Source organism: Ascaphus truei, chromosome 2, assembly GCF_040206685.1.
Source record: "Ascaphus truei isolate aAscTru1 chromosome 2, aAscTru1.hap1, whole genome shotgun sequence".
Lineage (NCBI taxonomy): Eukaryota > Metazoa > Chordata > Amphibia > Anura > Ascaphidae > Ascaphus > Ascaphus truei.
Genome location: NC_134484.1, coordinates 204,298,004 through 204,320,186, shown reverse-complemented (window position 1 = coordinate 204,320,186; position 22,183 = coordinate 204,298,004). Strand labels below are relative to the sequence as shown.

General features: G+C 43.8%; 1 protein-coding gene across 3 annotated transcripts in view; it reads left to right on the top strand.

The window, feature by feature from the left end:
- TNFRSF11A (TNF receptor superfamily member 11a) overlaps window positions 1-22,183 on the top strand; it is a 137,588-nt gene that overhangs the window by 24,968 nt on the left and 90,437 nt on the right. For 2 of the 3 annotated variants that reach the window (XM_075585863.1, XM_075585861.1), the window contains exon 2: window positions 15,638-15,722. The exons of the other annotated variant lie outside the window; for it this stretch is intronic. In XM_075585863.1, coding sequence (XP_075441978.1) covers window positions 15,638-15,722 — 85 coding nt within the window. The remainder of the gene's footprint in view (window positions 1-15,637; window positions 15,723-22,183) is intronic. 3 annotated transcript variants of the gene reach the window in all.

Genomic DNA, 22,183 nt, shown 5'->3' with positions numbered 1-22,183 from the left:
CAGATGCCGGGTAAGTGCTGTGTGCTGTTGCCGCTGCCCCATCGGGTCTGGGAACGCTGGGAGAGTTCTCAGCTTTCCCCCTCTGGCGGACACATTACCACAAAAAAAAAAATTCAAACGCGGTGGTCGCGGGTGGCCCCCGAGGACCGCACTATAACGGGGTTAAGCTATAAATATATATATATATATAGAGAGAGAGAGAGAGAGAGACAGACAGACAGACAGACACAGGGCAGTTGGCACTCCAAATACCAAGAGGATTTGCGGTGCATATCCTATACCAATAGACGGAAAAAAGCAATCCACCCCAGCAGGAGCGGACACAGGACAGCACTCAAAGGTAAGTAAGAAAACTTGTATTGCAAGCAAAACACAGCACAAACATGACCAAAAAACATGGTCATGTTTGTGCTGTGTTTTACTTGCAATATCAGAAAAGGGAAATCCCCTATGAAGATAATGATGGACCCCTAATACCCAAGGCAAGGGAAAAAAGCCTATAAGCACAAAATATATGTAGAACAAGGGGTTAACAATAACCCCTTCAACCTACAAGGCCGGCCTCACCCCTAGTTCATATAAAACCACACAGCAAGCATAGATAACACATGCACCAAATTGCCTAATACATGCTGATGTCAAATACATATGTTATATACCTACACCGTAAATGCAGTTGGTTTAATCAAGGCAAACCAGGCACAGTACCAAAAAGAGACTGTTAGTATGGGATAAACAATGGTTAACAGTTCACATCAGTTACCATAGTCCATGAGACCATCCATGCCACACTGTGATAGTAAAATGTCCAAAGGGTAAAATCTTCCAATTGAGGTGTCCATCCGCAGGGGAGTCAGGGAAAAACAGGCGTCCCTTGCCTTGGGTATTAGGGGTCCATCAGTATCTTCATAGGGGATTTCCCCTGTCTGATACATATTCTATCACTGAAGGATTTCAGGGTTTGTTTTAATATTTTTTGTATTTTATGTTTGATTACCTGTGCTGTTTAATAAATCATAATTTTCTTTGATATTTGTTCTGAGTATACTTGAGTGCTGAGCTGGGACGTTTTTCTTTTTCTTTTCGTTGTTATATATATATATGTAGCCAGCACTGGTTTCTGGCTGCCAGTCTGCCCTTCTCCTGGCAGTAAGCCCTGGTAAGAGCAGGCCTGGGTTTTCCCCACCCCCAGCAGCTTCAGTGAGTCACAGGGGAGGCAGTGCAACTAGGCCTGTGTGTCCAATCAGGGACTCAGACCTGGCTCCTGCTTTTCTTGTACTTAAGGGGCTGCACTACCAAAGTTAGTCAGTTGTCTCTACCTTTGAGAGAGACAGGTTCTCACACAGAAGTGCAGATTGGCTGTGCACTTACTGCCTTCTCCCCTTGGGGAGTTAGAAGTGAGAACATTCCTCTGGCTCTAATAGGGAGTCAGGGAAGAGCAAGGACTGTTGTGGGGGCCCTGTACCCACAGTGGAGGTCCAGGGAACATCCTGAGGGTGAGGCCCCAAGAAGTGCTGTAACCACTGTGTGAGTTGTGTATGCTGAACATCTGCTGTGGGTACAATAAAGTTTGTTCCTGTTCATCGGTACCTTCCTGCCTGAGACTGCAATCTATCAGGAGGAAGGGTAAAGAAGTTCTCTTGTAGGGATTATACCCCACATCCCTGGGGCCTGCAAGAGATGGAGGCGCTGTCACCGTGAGTACAAATCAGTTATTACCCCTACGACAACGCGGGAAGCTCAGATCTACTGTGAGCCAGCAGGTATGCACCACACCGTGCAACAATGCAATCTCCCAGAGGGGGGGGGGCAGACGGACTGTGTTTTATATATATATATATATATATATATATATATATATATATATATACAGTGGTCGACAAATCACCAAAAAATCTACTCGCCGAACAAAAAAATCTACTTGCCACCTAGTACCACACGTGTGCTGCTTGGGCCAATAGGAGCTCGCCACAATGTTAAATCCACTCGCCCGGGGCGTGCAAATGTATAGGTTTGTCGAACACTGTATATATATATACAAAAAACAATTCGACCAATTCCAAGGTCTAGGAATAAGGCTGATTGCCGATCTGCTGAAAAACGAGGAGATCCTCTCCTTCCAGGAACTCCGCGACAAACATAAACAACAAGGTCTCCATCTGTTCAAGTTCCTGCAAATTAGGCACTTCCTGTTATCCCTAGCCCCAAACGGGTAAGCCTTTTTGAGAGAGGTGATCATCACGCCACTGGCTACTCGCACATTTTGTGAATTTTGCTATCACAGGTAATCGAGGCTTTCTGAATTCCGTGATAGCAACGCTCAAAAAACTGGTGGCGTAAACGGCCCAGCGATTTTTTTTAAAGGCTTATAGAATGGGCCCCTATGATCGGATTGGAGCTGTACCATCTAACCCTAAAATGTGACGTCACAGATGTAAGGCCTGTTCCGTCTCATTTTAGTTCAAGAAGTTGACGAGACAACTTTCGTTGTGTATTTACCATGGGTCTCTATTGGATTGAAAGAAAGAAGATAGAAGATAAAATAAATGAGTAACAGATGAAGATAGAAGAAGGAAAAAGAAGATCGAAGAAAGAAGATTTTTGTACCTGATGCTGTTCTTCAAGGAGGATGGAGTCGGATTGCAGTGGAGAGCTTCCTGAAATGCCGGGATTTGGAAGGTTAAGACATCTAAAGATAAGAAAAATATTGAATGTATTTAAATGTCTTTTTTCAGGGTTTTTTTTATTGTATTTATTTATTTGGATGTTTTTCGTTGCCCATTGACTGCCAATGTATTAATCTGTGGGTACATATAAATACAGTGACAGGCAATACTTTTTTTTTGGCAAATGCTTATTTTGTATTGATTGGAATATTTTCTAATTCTGTTTATTGTTTAGATAAAATTGTTTTGAATTTGGCGGACTTATTTTTAGTACATTTTAGGATTGGTTAGCATTTTAAATTAATTAATTGTTTTGTTGGCTAGTGCTTTTATTTATTTAATTGATTGGTTGGCTAGTGGTTTTATTTACTTAATTGATTTGTTGGCTAGTGGTTTTATTTCTTGAATTGGTTGGATAGATGTTTGTTTAATTTAATTCTAATATTTTGGAATAACATAATTTTTATTTTTTTGCTGTTTTGGTGATAGATAAGTGTTATTCATTTGTACTATTAGGCTTTTTAAGTCTTTTACTGTTGGGGTGTTTAGGTGCTTGTGTATTTCTTAATATTATTAATCGCTAAGGTGATTAAGGGGTTAGGGGCCAGTAGATTGTATTTTTTAATGTACTCTTGCTGGCTACGGAGGACATGGACCTGCAGTATTCTGATGAGGACGCCCTTCATGATGGCAGGGGTAAGTAGAACGTTTTATTTACTTTATTTATGCTGGCTTGCTAATGTTTGATTTTGAATGGGCAAATGAGCTATTATCCATATCTGGACAATAGTAATTTTGCCCATTATGTACTGTATGTGTTGTGGGGGGTAGAGGAGTGGGTTGTGTTATTGAATGTTTATTGTGGGTAGCGAGGGTGGGTGAAGTTGGTATTTGGCCCTTGGTGGTTGTTTATATCTACTGGGTGGGTAGCGGGAGGGGTTAACCCCTTCATTACCTTAGTGGTATTAACCACTAAGTTAATGAAGAGGTTAACTCCACCTGCAGCCCCCCCGCAAGGCCTAAACACCCACCAAGGGCAAAATAGGACTTTCACCCACCCCCGATACCCACAATAAACATGGCACTGGATATACATACATGTATATTTAGGCACTGTACCGAATATAAGTTTTTCTGGATGTGCACTGAGCTTTGTCTATGTTTTATGTAATGTCTCTGGTTTTAAATATATATATTGCCATGCTCAGTAGCACTCCTCTGTGAAACTTATATGCTTATATATATGTTGTGGGTATTTTGGGGGTTCAATATGAGCTTGTAGGTGTTCTGTATGTTTTATAATTCTTGTTCAGCTAGTCTTGGCTGATTGGAGGGTGGCAACCTCCTATCCAATTGAAGCTCACTCCCTCCCACATTTAAATGGTTAAAAGCTCACTCCATGGCATCTTCAACTATCAGGGGAACTTGCCTGCATGCAGTGTGATTGTGACAAATCCATTACAGAGTGCTTTTCCTGGTAATGTACAGGTTAATAAAAGCTTCAATCAGACTTAGAACTTTTGCAACTTATATTGACAGATTTATTATAAATCATTCTTCCTGGCAATGCACAGGTTATTAAGAATCTATATTAGTGTTAGGGACCCTTTAAACGTGGTCTGCCGTGCAGTTGGCTCAAGGGCTTACAACAATTTGGCCAAAATGTTAAACTAAAAGACCATTTTATTTATTAGTTATTTATACATGTATATTTAGGCACTGTACCGTATATAAGTTTTTCTGGATGTGCACTGAGCTTTGTCTATTTTGTTTTTGTTTTATGTTAGGTCTCTGGTTTTAAATATATATATTGCCATGCTCAGTAGCACTCCTCTGTGAAACTTATATGCTTATATATATGTTGTGGGTATTTTGGGGGTTCAATATGAGCTTGTAGGTGTTCTGTATGTTAAAGAAGGATTAACCCTAAAAAGTTATTGAAGTACCTTAATAGCAAAAAGATTAGAAAATAAAATATAGGACCCTTTCATTGTGAGATGGGCTGGCAAATTATTGGAGATTAAGAAGGAAGGGGTATCATTGCCTGTATGTACCAGGGACGAATCAATTGCAAAAATAGTGCCATAGGAGGAAACCACAACCTCTAAATTAATTAACAATTAGTTAACTGAGGAAGAAGTTCATAGACAGCTTGATAAAATTAAATTAAATAAGGTACCTGGCCCCGATGGCATACATCCAAGAGTTCTTAAGGAGTTAAGTTCAGTCATAGCCAAACCATTACATTTAATATTCAAGGACTCCATTTCCACAGGCTTGGCATAAAGCAGATGTGGTGCCTATATTTAAAAAGGGAGCTAGATCACAACCAGGGAATTACAGACCTGTAAGCCTGACTTCAATAATGGGGACGCTACTTGAAGGTATAGTATGGGATAATATTCAGGAATACCTAATGGTTAACAAAATTATTAGTAATAGTCAGCATGGTTTTATGAAGGATAGGTCATGCCAAAGTACCCGTATTAGTTTATTTGAGGAGGTAAATAGGAATTTAGACCAGGGTAATGCAGTTCATGTGGTCTAGTTAAATTTGGCAAAGGCTTTTGATATGGTTTCACACAAGAGGTTATTGTACAAAATAAAACAAATTGGACTCAGTAAAAATATTTGCATCTGGATTAAAAACTTGTTGAATGATAGACAACAGAGAGTTGTCATAAATGGAACCTTTTCAGGTTGGGCTAAAGTTGTGAGTGAAGTACATCAAGGATCGGTACTGGGATCTGTGCTTTTTAACTTGTTTATTAAGGACCTTGAGGTTGGCATAGAGAGCAAAGTCTCCATCTTTGCTGATGACACTAAATTGTGTAAGGTAGTAGAATCAGAGCAGGATGTAATTTCTCTCCAGAAGGACTTGGCGAGACTGGAAACTTGGGCAGGTAAATGGCAGATGAGGTTTAATGCAGATAAATGTAAGGATATGCATTTGGGAAACAAGAAGAAACATGGGATTTACAAATTAAATGGGGATAAATTGGGGGAATCCTTGACGGAGAAGGATTTAGAAGTGCTTGTAGAAAGCAGGCTTATCAATAGTGCCCAAAGTTATGCAGTAGCTGCAAAGGCAAACAAGATCTTATCTTGCATTAAATAGCCAATGGATGGAAGGGAAGTAAACATAATTATGCCCCTTTACAAAGCATTAGTACGACCACACATTGAATATGGAGTACAATTTTGGGCACCACTCCTTAGAAAATACATTATGGAACTAGAGAGAGTCCAGAGACGAGCCACCAAATTAATAAAGGGGATGGACAATCTAATTTATGAGGAAAAGCTAGCTAAATTACAGTAGATGTATTTACATTAGAAAAGAGGCATCTAAGAGGGGATATGATAACTATATACAAATATATTTGGGGACAGTAGGAGCTATCAAAATAACTATTCATCCCAAGGGCAGTACAAAGGACTCAGGGGCATCCCTTAAGGTTAGAGGAAATTAGATTTCACCAGCAGAAAAGGAAAGGGTTTTTTACAGTAAGGGCAGTTAAAATGTGGAATTCATTACACATGGAGACTGTGATGGCAGATACAATAGATATCTTAAAAAAAAAAGTTGGACATCTTTTTAGAAAGAAAAGGGATATACCAAATAAGTAAACATGGGGAGGATATTGATCCAGAGAGAAATCTGATAGCTATTATGTGTAGTCAGGAAGGAATTTATTTTTCCCTTATGAGACATCATTGGATAATGTTTCCCTGAGTTGTTTTGTTTGCCTTCCTATGGATCAATGTACTGTAAATACAAATATGATATGCATCTGTGGTCTAAATTTAGCATAGATTGAACTTGATGGATATATGACTCTCAGCTTGGCAGGTGTTAACGGCGGTGCAGCGGCTGGTTTCACTGCTGGCTGGTCCGACCACGGCCCCCCACCCCGTGACTCTTGGTGAACTGCAGGAGGTGCAGAGGGGATCAGCTGGAAAAGCCACAGTTCGAGATGTACAATATACAGCCTCCCCGCCACCCATGAATGAATGTAGTGCTGAGCATAATGTTGTACTTAGTGTATTTAGTGTAGAGTGTGGATAAAAGTATGCTATTGTCTGCTAGTAAAAACTTTTTTTTTCCACATTTAATGTATTGGGTTGTTCCCCCAATTTTTTTTTATTAAATCAAGGGTGCGTCTTAGAATTGATGGCATCTTAGAAACGAGGAAAGTTTTTACAAGTTTTTACAAGAGTCCCAGCCGTTTGCGATCACTGCCCGGCATAGAATTCACCGCCGCCGGCGTCCTTAGTGTCGTCCGTTGCTATGCGCTGTAGCGCACATGCGCAGAACGGGAATCCTAATTGGTGCATGTGGATCCGTTGCATCATGACGTCATACGTTACGGGCATCCTAGTAGTCAATGGAGGCGTCCTAGGCAATGCTGCTCACCGTATGCGCATGCGTGTGGAAGAAACAACAGTCAGAGCACCTTTGTGACGGTGCCACATGATGCCATAGGACGTGGTCTACTACAAATGTAATGACATAACCATACATTGAAATTTGGCAACCTGATAACACAAACTGGAAACAGTGTATAAAACAAGAAAATAAATAAAACGAAGTCTGTCTCAATGTGAGACAGGGAAGGACTGGGTTGAAACAGTCCTCTCTTGCGCGCCTCTAGTCCTAGATATCCCGCTAGATAGCGCCCCGGCATCGTTGCTAGGAGATCCTAAGTGTGGGAGGGTATGCCAGTATGTGCCTGCGTTGGAGTCCCGTGTTGCTGTGTCAGCCGTTTCCGTGCGTCCCGTTGCTCGATTGCGTGGCGTAGCATGGTAGTCACTGCAGTGCTTCCAATGGATGGCTCGTCTGTGGTTGGGTCATTCTTCCGGCGTTCCGCGTTGCTAGATTAGCTGCTCAATTGCGTCCCAGCATCCAGAAATGAGCCACTAGTAGCGGCTGAAAGAGCCGCGTGTGGCTCGGGGGACTGCCGACTCAACAGCGGGTAAAATGCACTCGCCCAAGGCGAGTGGGCGAGCGAGCGCGTGCATTTGTCTAGCTATATATAAATAAAATATATACGAGCAGCTATTTGGATTCAGAGTTAATAAAACTGCTGTTTATTAGAACATTCTACACGTGATTTAACTGTGCAATGAAAATATGCTGTCCTTGACTCGTAAACATATCATTCACTACCAGCCTAACAAATGTAATACTTGTTCCTTTTACTTGTTGAAATTCCCATTCTGGAAGATGGAGAGTAGGTTTACTGTTTGAATGCATTGCAATCATTGAAAAAAGAAAACTCCTTTTAATAATGTATGTCTATAAAACAATGGGGACAGTATACTAAAGCTAGAGATGGATGAAATCTTCTGCATCTGTTGCGTGGATTTTTGGGGGGATTTGTAAGAATCTGTCATAGGAACCAATCCGGTGGGTTTCTTTAGAATCCAAACTTGTATTTGAATACCTGAAATACAGTTATTGTATTGGGGAGGAGGAGTTCCAGTTTAGTAGTGTCTTCAGTTGTGTATATATGCATATATGTATGTAGCCCCCTTTCCCTATGCCTATGGGAACTATGCGGGCGACTACGCGTGCTGCTGTACCTGCTGCTCACAGGAGGCCTAAGCTTCCGCCTCTGGGAGCCAGGGGTGAGCTCTTTCTCCTATCGGGCAGCGCCTCCACCTATGAGGGATCCAAGCATTGGCGGGATAACCCCTCACAGGAACTGTATACACAGTAGAAAGCAATACACCACGCAAAGCATATAACTAATCTTTACTGTACACAATACTAAACACACATAACACACAATAGATAGGTACCAACAGTATAGTGCAGTAAGCCCAAACACTGAGTGGTGTCCCCAAAGTACTGAGGGTGCGGTGGCACCAATACCCCTGGTGCCCTGTCCCAGCAAGTCTCACCCAAGTGTGAGGTAGTACTACCCCTTGTGGATGTAGGTGCACATTGGGTATCTGCCTGGGTACTCCAGTACCCAGGTGCTGCTTGGTGTAGTGAGTTGGAGTGGGTCCCACGCAGCAGGGCCTCCAACACAAATCCCCTCTCTCATAAGGGTCCTGATCTGCCTTGTGGGGTGAGCTACAGCTGGAGGTTCTCATCTGAATGTCCCGAATCCTGTGACATGGTCCCAGGCTTCAGGGCACTGCATCGCCATCCGGTCACCCTTGCAACAGTACTGCTAAGTACTAAGGGGTAGAGTCGCAATCTGGGTCTTTCCCTGCCACACTCCGCTGGGGTGACTCAGGGCCTAGCTTAGGCTAAGGGAGCAAGCCTAAGCCTAGTACAGGGGCACTGCTCCCTCCATCAGACTGACTCGCAGGGTTTTTGCGCGCCAAAGATATCCTATATCCTACTCTTCTCCCTGAATCTCACCCCGAGGATTCTGGGACATATATTCCCACTGTAGTGTATGCGGCGCCAAATCTGAAATGGCTGCCGCACTACCTGCCTGTGCATGCGCCACCTTGCCTTACTGCGTATGCGCACCTAATCAAGATGGCCACCACCACACTTCCGATACAGCACAGAGCTCCGGCGGGCATTCCAGAAGTTCCCCCCTCACTGGAAGTAAGGAGGGGGACTCGCTATATTCTCCCCATAGTGGAGAATTCAACGTCCCCAATTGGGAACAACATACAGTATATATACTTTGTCTTATATAATGAAAAATGCATATCATACGTACAACTTAACTGTACAATAAGCATCTAAACAATATTAAAAACTTCAGTAAGCACGGTTATGATGGAGGCAAACCGGCTCTGAGAAAGCTCTGAGACTCATAGTGAGGTGCCAGAAGTATTAGAACACTTGCCTGGGTAAAAACTAGGGAATCCTAGGAAATCTCACAGTAAATGCGAGGGGGGGGGGCTCTCATGCAGTCTGGAGAAGCAGGGATATCAGCTGTCTGTCTGAGTCCCCCGGCCCGGAGCCAGCTCCCCCTCTCCTCGCCCCCAGCGGAGGTACAGTGTGATTGTTCCCCTGTTCTCATTTCCATTCCCTTGTTATGCTTGTTCCTAGTGTTTGATCCTGCTGTGCTCTCCTCTAGAATATTTACTAGTGTGCAGGGTGTCCTTTGATGAGATTTTTGTGATATGCTCTCCCACTAAAGTTCCCCCGTACTCAAGCGTTAGGAGGACCATTGTTAGAGGGCTTTTGTTTTCTTTGTGGTACTGTTTATTTTACTTTCTTTTCATAGGGATGCCTGGTCTTTCTCTTCCGCCTAGCCCTCCCTACCAAACTTATTTTCTGCATGAATGACATTCCTCGGTGCCCCAGCCCCTTGGTTCTTGTAGAGGGATTGATTCCTGCCTCACTGATTAGTCCCCACTCACAGCTGCCCATACTCAGTAAACTGCCTTCTAAGTACTCCTAACCTTAGCTTTTTAAAAAACGGGAGCCACGCTTAGATTCGCATTGTAGCGTATTGCACTCTAACGGGGTTGAGCTGTATATATGTATAATATAATATCATCATCTTCAGCCCATGTCGATCCAATGCTGAATGAGGGCCACCCCAATGATCTTAGTTGAGTATCATCTTTGGTCAACGATTGTCTTTTCTTCTTGCAATATGTGCGGCAATATGTCCGGCCCACTGCTATTTCAATTTCTTCACTCGTGTGAAGACGTCACTGACTTTCATTAGCTTCTCAACCCATTCATTGTTTTTCCAGTCTCTGAGTTAAAGTCCGTTTTACCCAGCATACATATTTCTCCATATGTCTCCATTTTCTGAAGCACAGGTAAAAAGAACAATAATGTCTGCCACACACAGACTGAAGTCACTCACAGGATATGATTAATTCATCTTTTTGATAGGTAATGACTAGGCACAACGTTTCGGCGGGTGAACCCCTTCGTCAGGCTGTATATGAAACTTTGTGCCTGGCGGCTACCTACAAAATAAATATGATCAAAAAGATGACCTATCATATCCTATGAATAACTTCAATCTGTGTGCAGCGGAGATTATCGTTCTTTTTGCTATACATGCATCAAAGGCAGTGAACAGGTCCCTGCTCATATCTCATGCCAGCACCAGCAATACAATACAATACAAGCACTATAAGACGTAGTGAAATTGTATCTAACCCTTGATACTGAAGCACATGCAGGATACACTGGTCGAACACTTTACTTTTGAGGCACAATGGAAAGATTGTCTTGTTTTGTACAAATGCGCACCCTGCCATCTTCATTCTCATATTGATCTTTTTCGCTAGAATCCCATCCATTGATTCTTGCTGGCAAAGGTAGACATTGTCTTTGACTACTTCTAGTGCTATTCCATTTATTTTGATCTTTGTAGAATTGATACATTTATTGACATCACTTTGGTCTTGCTGAGATTCATATGGAGGCCCACCTTCTTACTTACTGATTCGTTGCTGTTTGTCTTCTGAACTTGTAGCAAAAATAACAATGTCACCCACAAATCATAGGTGACAATTGATTCTGATGTCTTGACCAATTGTTTAAGTATTGCTGTGTATTGCTATGGCGACATGGCGTTGACGGTCACGCTTCCCTACCCTTTTTGTGCTTTTGCATTCATGTCACAATCTAATGGTTGACGTAGCCTTCTCATACTGTAAATGTTTCTTATAATATTAAAGTACGCTTCTTCAACACCTTATCTTCTCCATGAAGTTTAAACAAAATAAAATGCTTTTTCATAATCTACGAATCCTAAAATGAGTGATAGAGCATATTCTTTACTTCGGGAAATCTCTTCTTGTACAACTTGGATGTGGTCCATTGTGTTGTGTACACTGCAAAATACAGCTTGTTCTCAAGGCTGGGCAAACTCCAAAGTCTGTTGTAGCAGATTAGTTAGTATCTGTTGTAAAAATCTTGTAAGTGATTGTAAATAGACCACTTGGTCTGTAGAAAGCTGCAACTCATACAACAAATGGTAAACCGCTCACCTAATTATATCGTAATCAGAAACTAATATATACAGCCCGTGCACATAGGGACAAATATTCTGAACTAAAACACAAAGATAGGAGTCACAGGATCTCCTAATGGTCCCTATTTGCTACACTCAAAGGACTGTCATATTGTGATGGGGTTAATTACTCCCAGACTTAATCGTCTAGATTGGTTATTTTAGTACAGATTTCCAAATAGTAAATGCTCCTAGCATTGTAGGAGGACAATTACTAATAAAAGCCTATAATTGGCCAAAATAATAAAGTTTTATTTATCAATATATAGAACATCGACGCAATAATGAGAATATATACAATGAGTGTAATAAACTAAAATTTCTAAAAGGGTGGTTGTTATTGTTATTGAGGTAAGGAATAGAGTAAGATAATACTTCTCATATTCTAGTTGATTAAGCGGTTAGGGGCCATTAGATTGTATTTTTTATGTATTCTTTCTGGCAACAGAGGACATGGCCCTGCAGTATGCTGACGAGAACGCCCTTCATAATGACAGGGGTACGTAGGACGGTTTTATTTACTTTATTTATGCTGGCTGACTAATGTTTTGCTTAATAATGGGCAAATGTTCTATTATCCATATCTGGATAATAGTTATTTTGCACATTACTGTACTGTATGAGTTTGGTGGGGAGGTGTATTTATTGAAATGGAGGCCATCTTTATTTTTTTTTACAACACGAATGGTACAGCAGGCCAGCGGGGTTCCACGCGGACCACCCGAGGGCCCCCAAACACTCGCGGACCCCTGCCAGCCTGTGGTATTAATCCTGTGTATAAAAAATAAATAATGGTTTTATGTGGGGGCACAGGGCGTGGGTGGGTTGTGTATTGGTGTTTATTACATATTGTAATGGTTATTGGTGGCCTAGGAGGTGGGTAGTAGGACTATGTATTTTTCTTTATTGTGGGTAGCAGGGTGGGTGAAGGGGGTAGTAGCCCCAAGGATGGGTGTTTAGGCCTACTGGGTGGTAGTGGGAGGGGTTAACCCCTTCATTACCTTAGCGGTTTTAACTGCTAAGGTAATGAATGGGGTTAACTCCATCCGCAACCCCCCCACCCCCCGCAAGGCCTAAACACCCACCAAGGGCCAAATGCCACATTCACCCACCCCCGCAACCCACAATAAGCATGGCACTGGTGGTTAACCCCTTCATTGCTTTAGCGGTTAGCCCCTAAAGTAATGAAGTTGCCTGTAAATGCATTTTTTCTGCATCAGATTCATGCCGGGGGTCTCCGGTGGTGATACTAATAGATATCAGCTCCGGAGTCTCCCGGCATCAATCCGATGCAGGAAAAATGCATTTTTTTTTCTAAGTGCCGTCTCGCCGCTTCTCGGCAGCTTCTCACCACCTTCTTGCTAACTTTTTCTGGTGGGACGATTTGGAGAGGAAATCTCAATTCTAGAGCAGCGATCAGCCTCAATAAGCGGATCGGGGCTACTAGAATTGAGCGAGTTTGAGAAACTGGGGATAAGTGACTTGTCACTGCGTTTGCTGCTTTTTTTTTTTCTCGCCAAAAAATGGAGGCTTATCGGGGTTTACTGAATCTCTGTAGGCTTTTTTTGGCGATAAGCTGGCGATAAGTGGCTTATCGCTGCTTACTGCAGGAGGCCCTATATCGTTTTTTTCTCTCTAAAATGAAGGCAACTCTCCAATATAAATAAATAGCCTGGATACATGCAAAAAAGAACTTGCACGCTGTATCAATTATAAAGATAACAACAATGAAAGCTTTTTTTAATGAGGATGGGGATGGGAGTGGCTGTCACGGCATTTCCTGCCCCTGCTACGCACATGCAAACTCCTCCCCTCCCCCTGCCACAAGTTAGCTGCATTGGGAGAAATGAGAGCAGTAGTGGGTATAGTCACGAAATGCTCTGCCCTTCCTTTTCTCCCCTCCCCCTGAGCCCTCTCCTGCCCCCACTCCACTCCCCTCCTCATGGACTTAGCAGCGTAGTTTTGAATGACATGACAGTCATCGCCGTGATTGGCAAGAACGCAACCTAACCTGCTTAAAGCTTAAGATGCTATTAGTCACTTGCCTTTAGAATCTACTGATGCCCAAAGATCTGTTTGTGACCTCATATATGGGTAGGGTGACCAAATGTCCTGGTTTAGCCAGGACAGTTACGGTTTTTAGGTGCTGTCCCGGTTTTCTATCCCGCTGGACACACATGCGCGGTCAGCACTTTCCGACCGCGCATGCGCTATCAGCGTTTGCCTGTCACTCATGCACATGCGTGACCGGCAAGCTCCGATCGTGCAAGCAACCGGTTGACAAGCGCTCTTCGCACATGCGTGACATTTGTCCCGGTTTTTAGACATTAATATGTTTAAACTAGATGATTAATTCTTCAAAACCTAAATAATAAACAATTAAGAAATATTTTAACAATATTCTTTTTTATCGTTTAACCTGAAAATGTTGGTACAAATTATTGTGGATTAAAATGAACTATTCAAGCCCCCTGTGTAAATGAAAACACTACTACATCTTTCAAAATGTTGGTTTACAAAGTAATCAATCACCTAATTTGAGACTGAACTTTTAACCAGTCACCTGCAATATTTGTATTGATGTGGTTTTGAATGTTGTTTGCATCTTATCCTGTGATATACATAGGAAAGCATCTCCACGTCTGCATGAAGTAGGTAATACATATCTACAAGATTGTATCTGTCAATTCTTATATATGGAGTGAAAAAAACCTTTTAAACAGCGCTCTAACGGAGATTTATAATGTTAGTCAAAACCAAAAACCAAAGTGAATAGTGACTTAGAATGTGACTGTGAATATATAAACAATAATAAAGGTATAAAGTGCAACACAAGTGCAAAAATAGTGGAAATAAAGAAATGCTGCTCAAAACCCTTAGAAGGATGGTTCACAAGAAACCCTCTTGCTGGAACGTGTGGAAGTTGAAGGGGAGAGCAACTCAATCCGTGGTGGTATGTGGAATGAAAGAAGACACAAAATAGTGCAACAGTGTTTTATGAAGATAATTCAAATTCTGCAGACTTCTATAAAATCAGAACTCACATTTCCTCTGAAAAAATCACGCATATAGCCCAGACTCAGGTGGGCAGTAGTGGTGAGATAGGTGAGTAATGACAACTTCGTAATGAAGCACAGGAAGAGTTGTCATTACCCACCTATCTCACCACTACTGCCCACCTGAGTCTGGGCTACATGCGTGATTTTTTCAGAGGAAATGTGAGTCCTGATTTTATAGAAGTCTGCAGAATTTGAATTATCTTCATAAGACATTGTTGCACTATTTTGTGTCTTCTTTCATTCCACATACAACCACGGATTGAGTTGCGCTCCCCTTCAACTTCCACAAATTCTTATATATCACTGGTCACTGCAGTTTATTGAATAGTACGTGAATACCTGATTTACATATCAGATTTTTATTGCATGACTAAACGTAATCACTCCCTAAAAAACTGTCATCACATTACTTAGACTTACAAGACACCTGAGAGCAGCAATCCTCCCAGACGTCTTTATGAGTTTAACTCATAATGTTAGTATTTTGTACCTGAGCATGCATGTCCTGTTCTTTTTTTATAGTAATACAAATCGTAATGTTGTTAATCGCTAGCTTCCGGGGTTTTAACTGCAGGTTCATCAAGTGCCCGTACAGGTTACAGCAGCGGTGGCCAACTTGCGTCCTCAAGGGCCACCATGTCAGGTTTTCAGGATGTCTGTGCTTCAGCACAGGTGGTTCAGTCATTATGACGGAGCCACCTGTGCTGAAGCAGGAATATCCCGAAAATCTGGCCCGCCTGTGGCCCTTGAGGACTGAAGTTGGCCACCTCTGCTGTAACCTGTACCAGAACTTGATGAACCTGCCCCAAAATGTCTGTTTTGGTCGTTAAAAACATTAGGCATATTTCAGTCACGGTTGATTGTGTTCAAAATGTATATGTATTGTTCTTATATATCGAGTAAAGGAAACCGTTAACATAGTTGGTGATCTCATATCTTCCCTTGTCGTCCCCAGTTATCTCAGCGCAGCGCCAATCTCTCCTGTGACCACAAGAAGCAGTATGACCTTGGGGGGCGCTGCTGCACAAAGTGCCAACCAGGTAATCATTTTTCTTCCCCATGGCGGTTATCATGGCATGAATTAGTGATGCACATTACTGAATGTATACAAAAATAACGATAAATGTGCAAATAATGCACAAAAAGGTTGTTAGATGAATGCATAATTAGACCAGTTAAGATCAGTATACATGTACTTACTTTCATATTATCCCTTTGAATACTCTGTGTCTACATGTTACCATAATAGAAGGCAGGTCATATTGATCTTTTCCCTGAAATAATATTTTTATGTAAATAGGTGGATATTTGTACTAGATCACAAACCTTGTGGCATGTGCAGGAAATATTTGGGGCCATGTTTATTAAAGGGCGCTATTTTATAAGACACACCTTGTGGGCCATTCAGAAGGAGTCGAAGGACAGAGCACTACGTAGTAAATGTATCCCCTATATGTCATAACCAGCACTGCGAACTGTAAACAGGAGGGTATTTGAAATCATTTCATCAAAGATCTTCTTCTTATGGTGTGAAACACAATATGTTATGGTCTCAGTTTCTTCCTCTGAACATTCGATATGCCAGACCCATATTTAGGGGAGAGAATATATATATATATATATATATATATATATATATATATATATATATATATATACACCATAATACTGAGTTAAGTTATGGTGAGTAAAAAAAGTGACAAAAACCCTCCACAGGAAAGCAAATATGCAAATACAACTGTATGCTCATCTGCATGTCTTAGGCAGGTCTGCAACCCCGCCTTTCCCCATTATCACCCAGCATACAGCACTTCCACTGCAGCAAGGGATTCTGGGAAATGACATGCAAATGAGCACACAGTGTCACTTTTTGCCTCAAAAACCATTTTTAACATGGTTCCCTATAGATATATATATATATACAGTGTTCGACAAACCTATACATTTGCTCGCCCCGGGCGAGTGGATTTAACCCCCGGGCGAGTAAATATAGGCCCAAGCAGCACACGTTTGGTACTAGGTGGCGAGTAGATTTTTTCGTGTGGCGAGTAGATTTTTTGGTGATTTGTCAACCACTGTATATATATATATATACACACATATATATATATATACATATATATATATATATATATATATATATATATATATATATATATATATATATAAAAATGGTGGGTGAAAAAGGCGACAACAAACCTCCATTGTATAGAATATAGCAAAATATGCTGCTGTGGAAGCACTGTATGCTGGGTGATAATGGTGATAGGCAGGGTTGCAGACCTGTCTAAGACATGTGAATGTGCTCACAAGTGATCTTTTTATTTGAGATATATGTATATATATTACAAAAAAGGACAGCGCGGCTCCCATATCACATAAATGACTAACTTTTAATAAAAATAACAATCAAAAATATAAATAATGGCCACACATAAGGTAAAAATAGAGAATGCGCATAGGACATATATTCTGGTAGCTAATAGCACCGTAAGTTCATAGAAGACACTGAAAAAGCTTTCAAAGTGCTGTGTAGCTAGAGCACCTTACTGCCACTGATACCGGGGCACTCCGGGGGTGCACGTCCACACCAAACTCCCCCAACATGTGTAGTACTGCCAGAAGGTCCCGTGCAGCAAAGATTCACTTGCGCCTCTGGTATTAGATACGCTCCGGGAGGGCACTAGAGAGATAGAGATAGAGATAGAGATAGAGATAGAGATAGAGATATATAAACCATAATACTGAGTTAAAAGTTATATGAGTAAAAAAAGTGACAAAAACCCTCCACAGGAAAGCAAATATGCAAATACAACTGTATGCTCATTTGCATGTCTTAGGCAGGTCTGCAACCCCGCCTTTCCCCATCATCACCCAGCATACAGCACTTCCACTGCAGCAAGGGATTCTGGGAAATGACATGCAAATGAGCACACAGTGTCACTTTTTGCCTCAATAACCATTTTAAACATGGTTCCCTATAGGCTTAAGCTTGCTGCATGGTCACAGCTTTGAGCACAGCCAGGGTAAAGGTGCATACCCAGAAAACCACCCACAGACAGCTGTTTCGACCTTGATGGGTCTCATCAGTGTGGGGTTGATTTTAACTGGGTATGCAAGAGAGGCTATGGGATAGGCTAAACCATAATGCTTTCCTGTGGAGGGTTTTTGTCACTTTTTTTACTCACCATAACTTAACTCAGTATTATGGTATAGCCTATCCCATAGCCTCTCTTGCATACCCAGTTAAAATCAACCCCACACTGATGAGACCCATCAAGGTCGAAACAGCTGTCTGTGGGTGGTTTTCTGGGTATGCACCTTAACCCTGGATGTGCTCAAAGCTGTGACCATGCAGCAAGCTTAAGCCTATAGGGAACCATGTTTAAAATGGTTATTGAGGCAAAAAGTGACACTGTGTGCTCATTTGCATGTCATTTCCCAGAATCCCTTGCTGCAGTGGAAGTGCTGTATGCTGGGTGATAATGGGGAAAGGCGGGGTTGCAGACCTGCCTAAGACATGCAGATGAGCATACAGTTGTATTTGCATATATATATATATATATATATATATATATATATACAGTGCTTGACAAATCACCCAAAAATCTACTCGCCACCTAGTCCCGCCCCCAACCCCGCCTCTAGTCCCGCCCCCAGCCACGCATTTTAAAAAAAGCCATAAATTAAATAAATTGAATAAATTCCTAGTAAGAACATTCGTTTTTGATATTAGTTTATTTATTGTATTACATTATACTACAATTAGTCCTTGGTGTGTGTGTGTGTGTGTGTGTGTGTATAAATGTCGAATCTAGAAAAAAAAAGCCAGATGTGAATGACTAGTTTCCTGCACCCCTTAACTAGTGTCTGGATGCCCCCGCTTCACAATATTTAAAGCAGCAATCCCGTCTGGGATCTTACCTGATCCGCAGACCCTCAAAGTCCAGGTACCCTCATTCCCGCAATGTTATACATTGGAGGGGAGGTGTTCGTTACCTGTCTTCTGGGTTAGGGGGGGTTCGATGTCTTCCGTGTGAAGCTTGAGTCAGATCTGGAAGTAAGCAGTATAGGTTATTTCAGTGTAGTATAGGGCAGTTAAGATATCCAGATCCAGAGTGTGAGAGTGTGTGGGGGAGAGAGAGAGAGAGAGTGTGTGGGGGAGAGAGAGAGAGAGAGTGTGTGGGGGAGAGAGAGAGAGAGAGTGTGTGGGGGAGAGAGAGAGAGAGAGAGAGTGTGGGGGAGAGAGAGAGAGAGAGTGTGTGGGGGAGAGTGAGTGAGAGAGTGAGAGAGTGGGAGAGTGAGAGAGAGAGAGAATGGGAGAGAGAGAGAGTGGGAGAGAGAGAGTGGGAGAGAGAGAGAGTGGGAGAGAGAAAGAGTGGGAGAGAGAGAGAGTGGGAGAGAGAGAGAGTGGGAGAGAGAGAGAGTGGAAGAGTGAGAGAGTGGGAGAGAGAGTGGAAGAGTGAGAGAGTGGGAGAGTGAGTGGGAGAGACAGAGAGTGAGTGGAAGAGACAGAGAGAGAGTGGGAGAGAGAGAGAGAGAGTGGGAGAGAGAGAGAGTGGAAGAGAGAGAGAGTGGAAGAGTGAGAGAGTGGGAGAGAGAGTGGAAGAGTGGGAGAGTGAGTGGGAGAGACAGAGAGTGAGTGGGAGAGACAGAGAGAGAGTGGGAGAGAGAGAGTGGGAGAGACAGAGAGAGAGTGGGAGAGACAGAGAGAGAGTGGGAGAGAGAGAGAGTGGGAGAGACAGAGAGAGAGTGGGAGAGAGAGAGAGAGTGGGAGAGAGAGAGACAGAGAGTGGGAGAGAGAGAGACAGAGAGAGAGACAGAGAGAGAGAGAGACAGAGAGAGAGACAGATAAAGAGACGTCAAGGCACCGTGACGTTGACGCTGCTCCGCGCTGATTGGATGTTTTCAGCCGACTGTGCTCTGAAAAACAGCTTGGCTGTCGGCTAAACACTCCAGCGCCTCAGCACGCCTGCGGACGCTCGTGTGAGCCCCCTCTCAAGGCATCCTCATTGAGTATGCAGTGGCTCAGCGCGGAGCGTCCGCACGGCTCAGCGCGGCCTGTCCTTCTATGGACTCGGCCAGAGAGACAGATAGAGAAAGACAGATAGAGAGAGACAGATAGAGAGAGACAGACAGAGAGAGACAGATAGAGAGACAGAGAGAGACAGATAGAGAGAGACAGAGAGAGACACACAGAAAAAGAGAGACACACAGAAAAAGAGAGACACACAGAAAAAGAGAGACGCACACAGAAAAAGAGAGACGCACACAGAAAAAGAGAGACGCACACAGAAAAAGAGAGACGCACACAGAAAAAGAGAGACGCACACAGAAAAAGAGAGACACACACAGAAAAAGAGAGACACACACAGAAAAAGAGAGACACACACAGAAAAAGAGAGACACACACAGAAAAAGAGAGACACACAAAAATAGAGAGACACACAAAAATGAGAGACACACAAAAATGAGAGACACACAAAAATGAGAGACACACAAAAATGAGAGACACACAAAAATGAGAGACAAAAAAAGAGAGACACAGAACACACACAGAGAGAATGAGAGACAAAGACAGAGAGAGGGCGAGGGCGACACAGGGAGAGGGCGACAGGGAGAAGGCGAGGGCGACACAGGGAGAGGGTGACACTCACAGACACACACTCACTCTCACTCACTCAGACACGCAGAGACACACTCACGCAGACACTCACGCAGAGACACACTCACGCAGAAGACTCACAGACACACACACACACACACACACACACACACACACACACACACACACACACACACACACACACACACACAGACAGGCACACACAGACAGGCACACAGACAGGCACACAGACAGGCACACAGGCACACACACAGACACACAGACAGGCACACAGGCACACTGACAGACACACAGGCACACTGACAGACACACAGGCACACTGACAGACACACAGGCACACTGACAGACACACAGGCACACTGACAGACACACAGGCACACTGACAGACACACAGGCACACTGACAGACACACAGGCACACAGGCACACTGACAGACACACAGGCACACTGACAGACACACAGGCACACTCACAGACACACAGGCACACTCACAGACACACAGGCACACTCACAGACACACAGACACACAGGCACACTCACAGACACACAGGCACTCACAGACACACAGGCACACTGACAGACACACAGGCACACTGACAGACACACAGGCACACTGACAGACACACAGGCACACTCACAGACACACAGGCACACTCACAGACACACAGGCACACTGACAGACACACACACACACACACAGGCACACTCACAGACACACAGGCACACTGACAGACACACACGCACACAGGCACACTGACAGACACACAGGCACACTGACAGACACACAGGCACACTCACAGACACACAGGCACACTGACAGACACACAGGCACACTGACAGACACACAGGCACACTCACAGACACACAGGCACACTGACAGACACACAGGCACACTCACAGACACACAGGCACACTCACAGACACACAGGCACACTCACAGACACACACACACACACACACACACACACACACACACACACACACACACACACACACACACACACACACACACACACACACACACACACACACACACACACACACACACACACACAGGCACACTGACAGACACACAGGCACACTCACAGACACACAGGCACACTCACAGACACACAGGCACACTGACAGACACACAGGCACACTGACAGACACACAGGCACACTCACAGACACACAGGCGCACTCACAGACACACAGGCGCACTCACAGACACACAGGCGCACTCACAGACACACAGGCGCACTCACAGACACACAGGCGCACTCACAGACACACAGGCACACTGACAGACACACAGGCACACTGACAGACACACAGGCACACTGACAGACACACAGGCACACTGACAGACACACAGGCACACTGACAGACACACAGGCACACTGACAGACACACAGGCACACTCACAGGCACACTCACAGACACACAGGCACACTCACACACTCACTGACACTCAGTCTGTCACTCACACACTCACCGGGTCACACGTGGCAGTAGTGGGGTCTCCGCACGGCAGTGGGCCCTCCACATGGCTGGGGTGCCTCTCCATGACATGGGACACACAGCGCAGCGTGGGCCGCAGCAGCAGGTCCCCCCCCCCGAAGCGGCCGACGCCGCAGCACGCTCCCCGGACACCCCCTGGCAGCAAGCGAGGCGCAGGAGGCGCGAACGGGGGAAGCTGGGTTGGCACTTCCCCCTCCGTCCCACGTGGGGAGCGGAGGGTGCGGGGGGGCTGGATCGCGCGCTTGTTTTGGGCTTCCCCCTCCGTCCCACGTGGGGAGCGGAGGGTGCAGGGGGGCTGGATCGCGCGCTTGTTTTGGGCTTCCCCCTCCGTCCCACGTGGGGAGCGGAGGGGGGAGGGTGTGTGGGGGGGGGG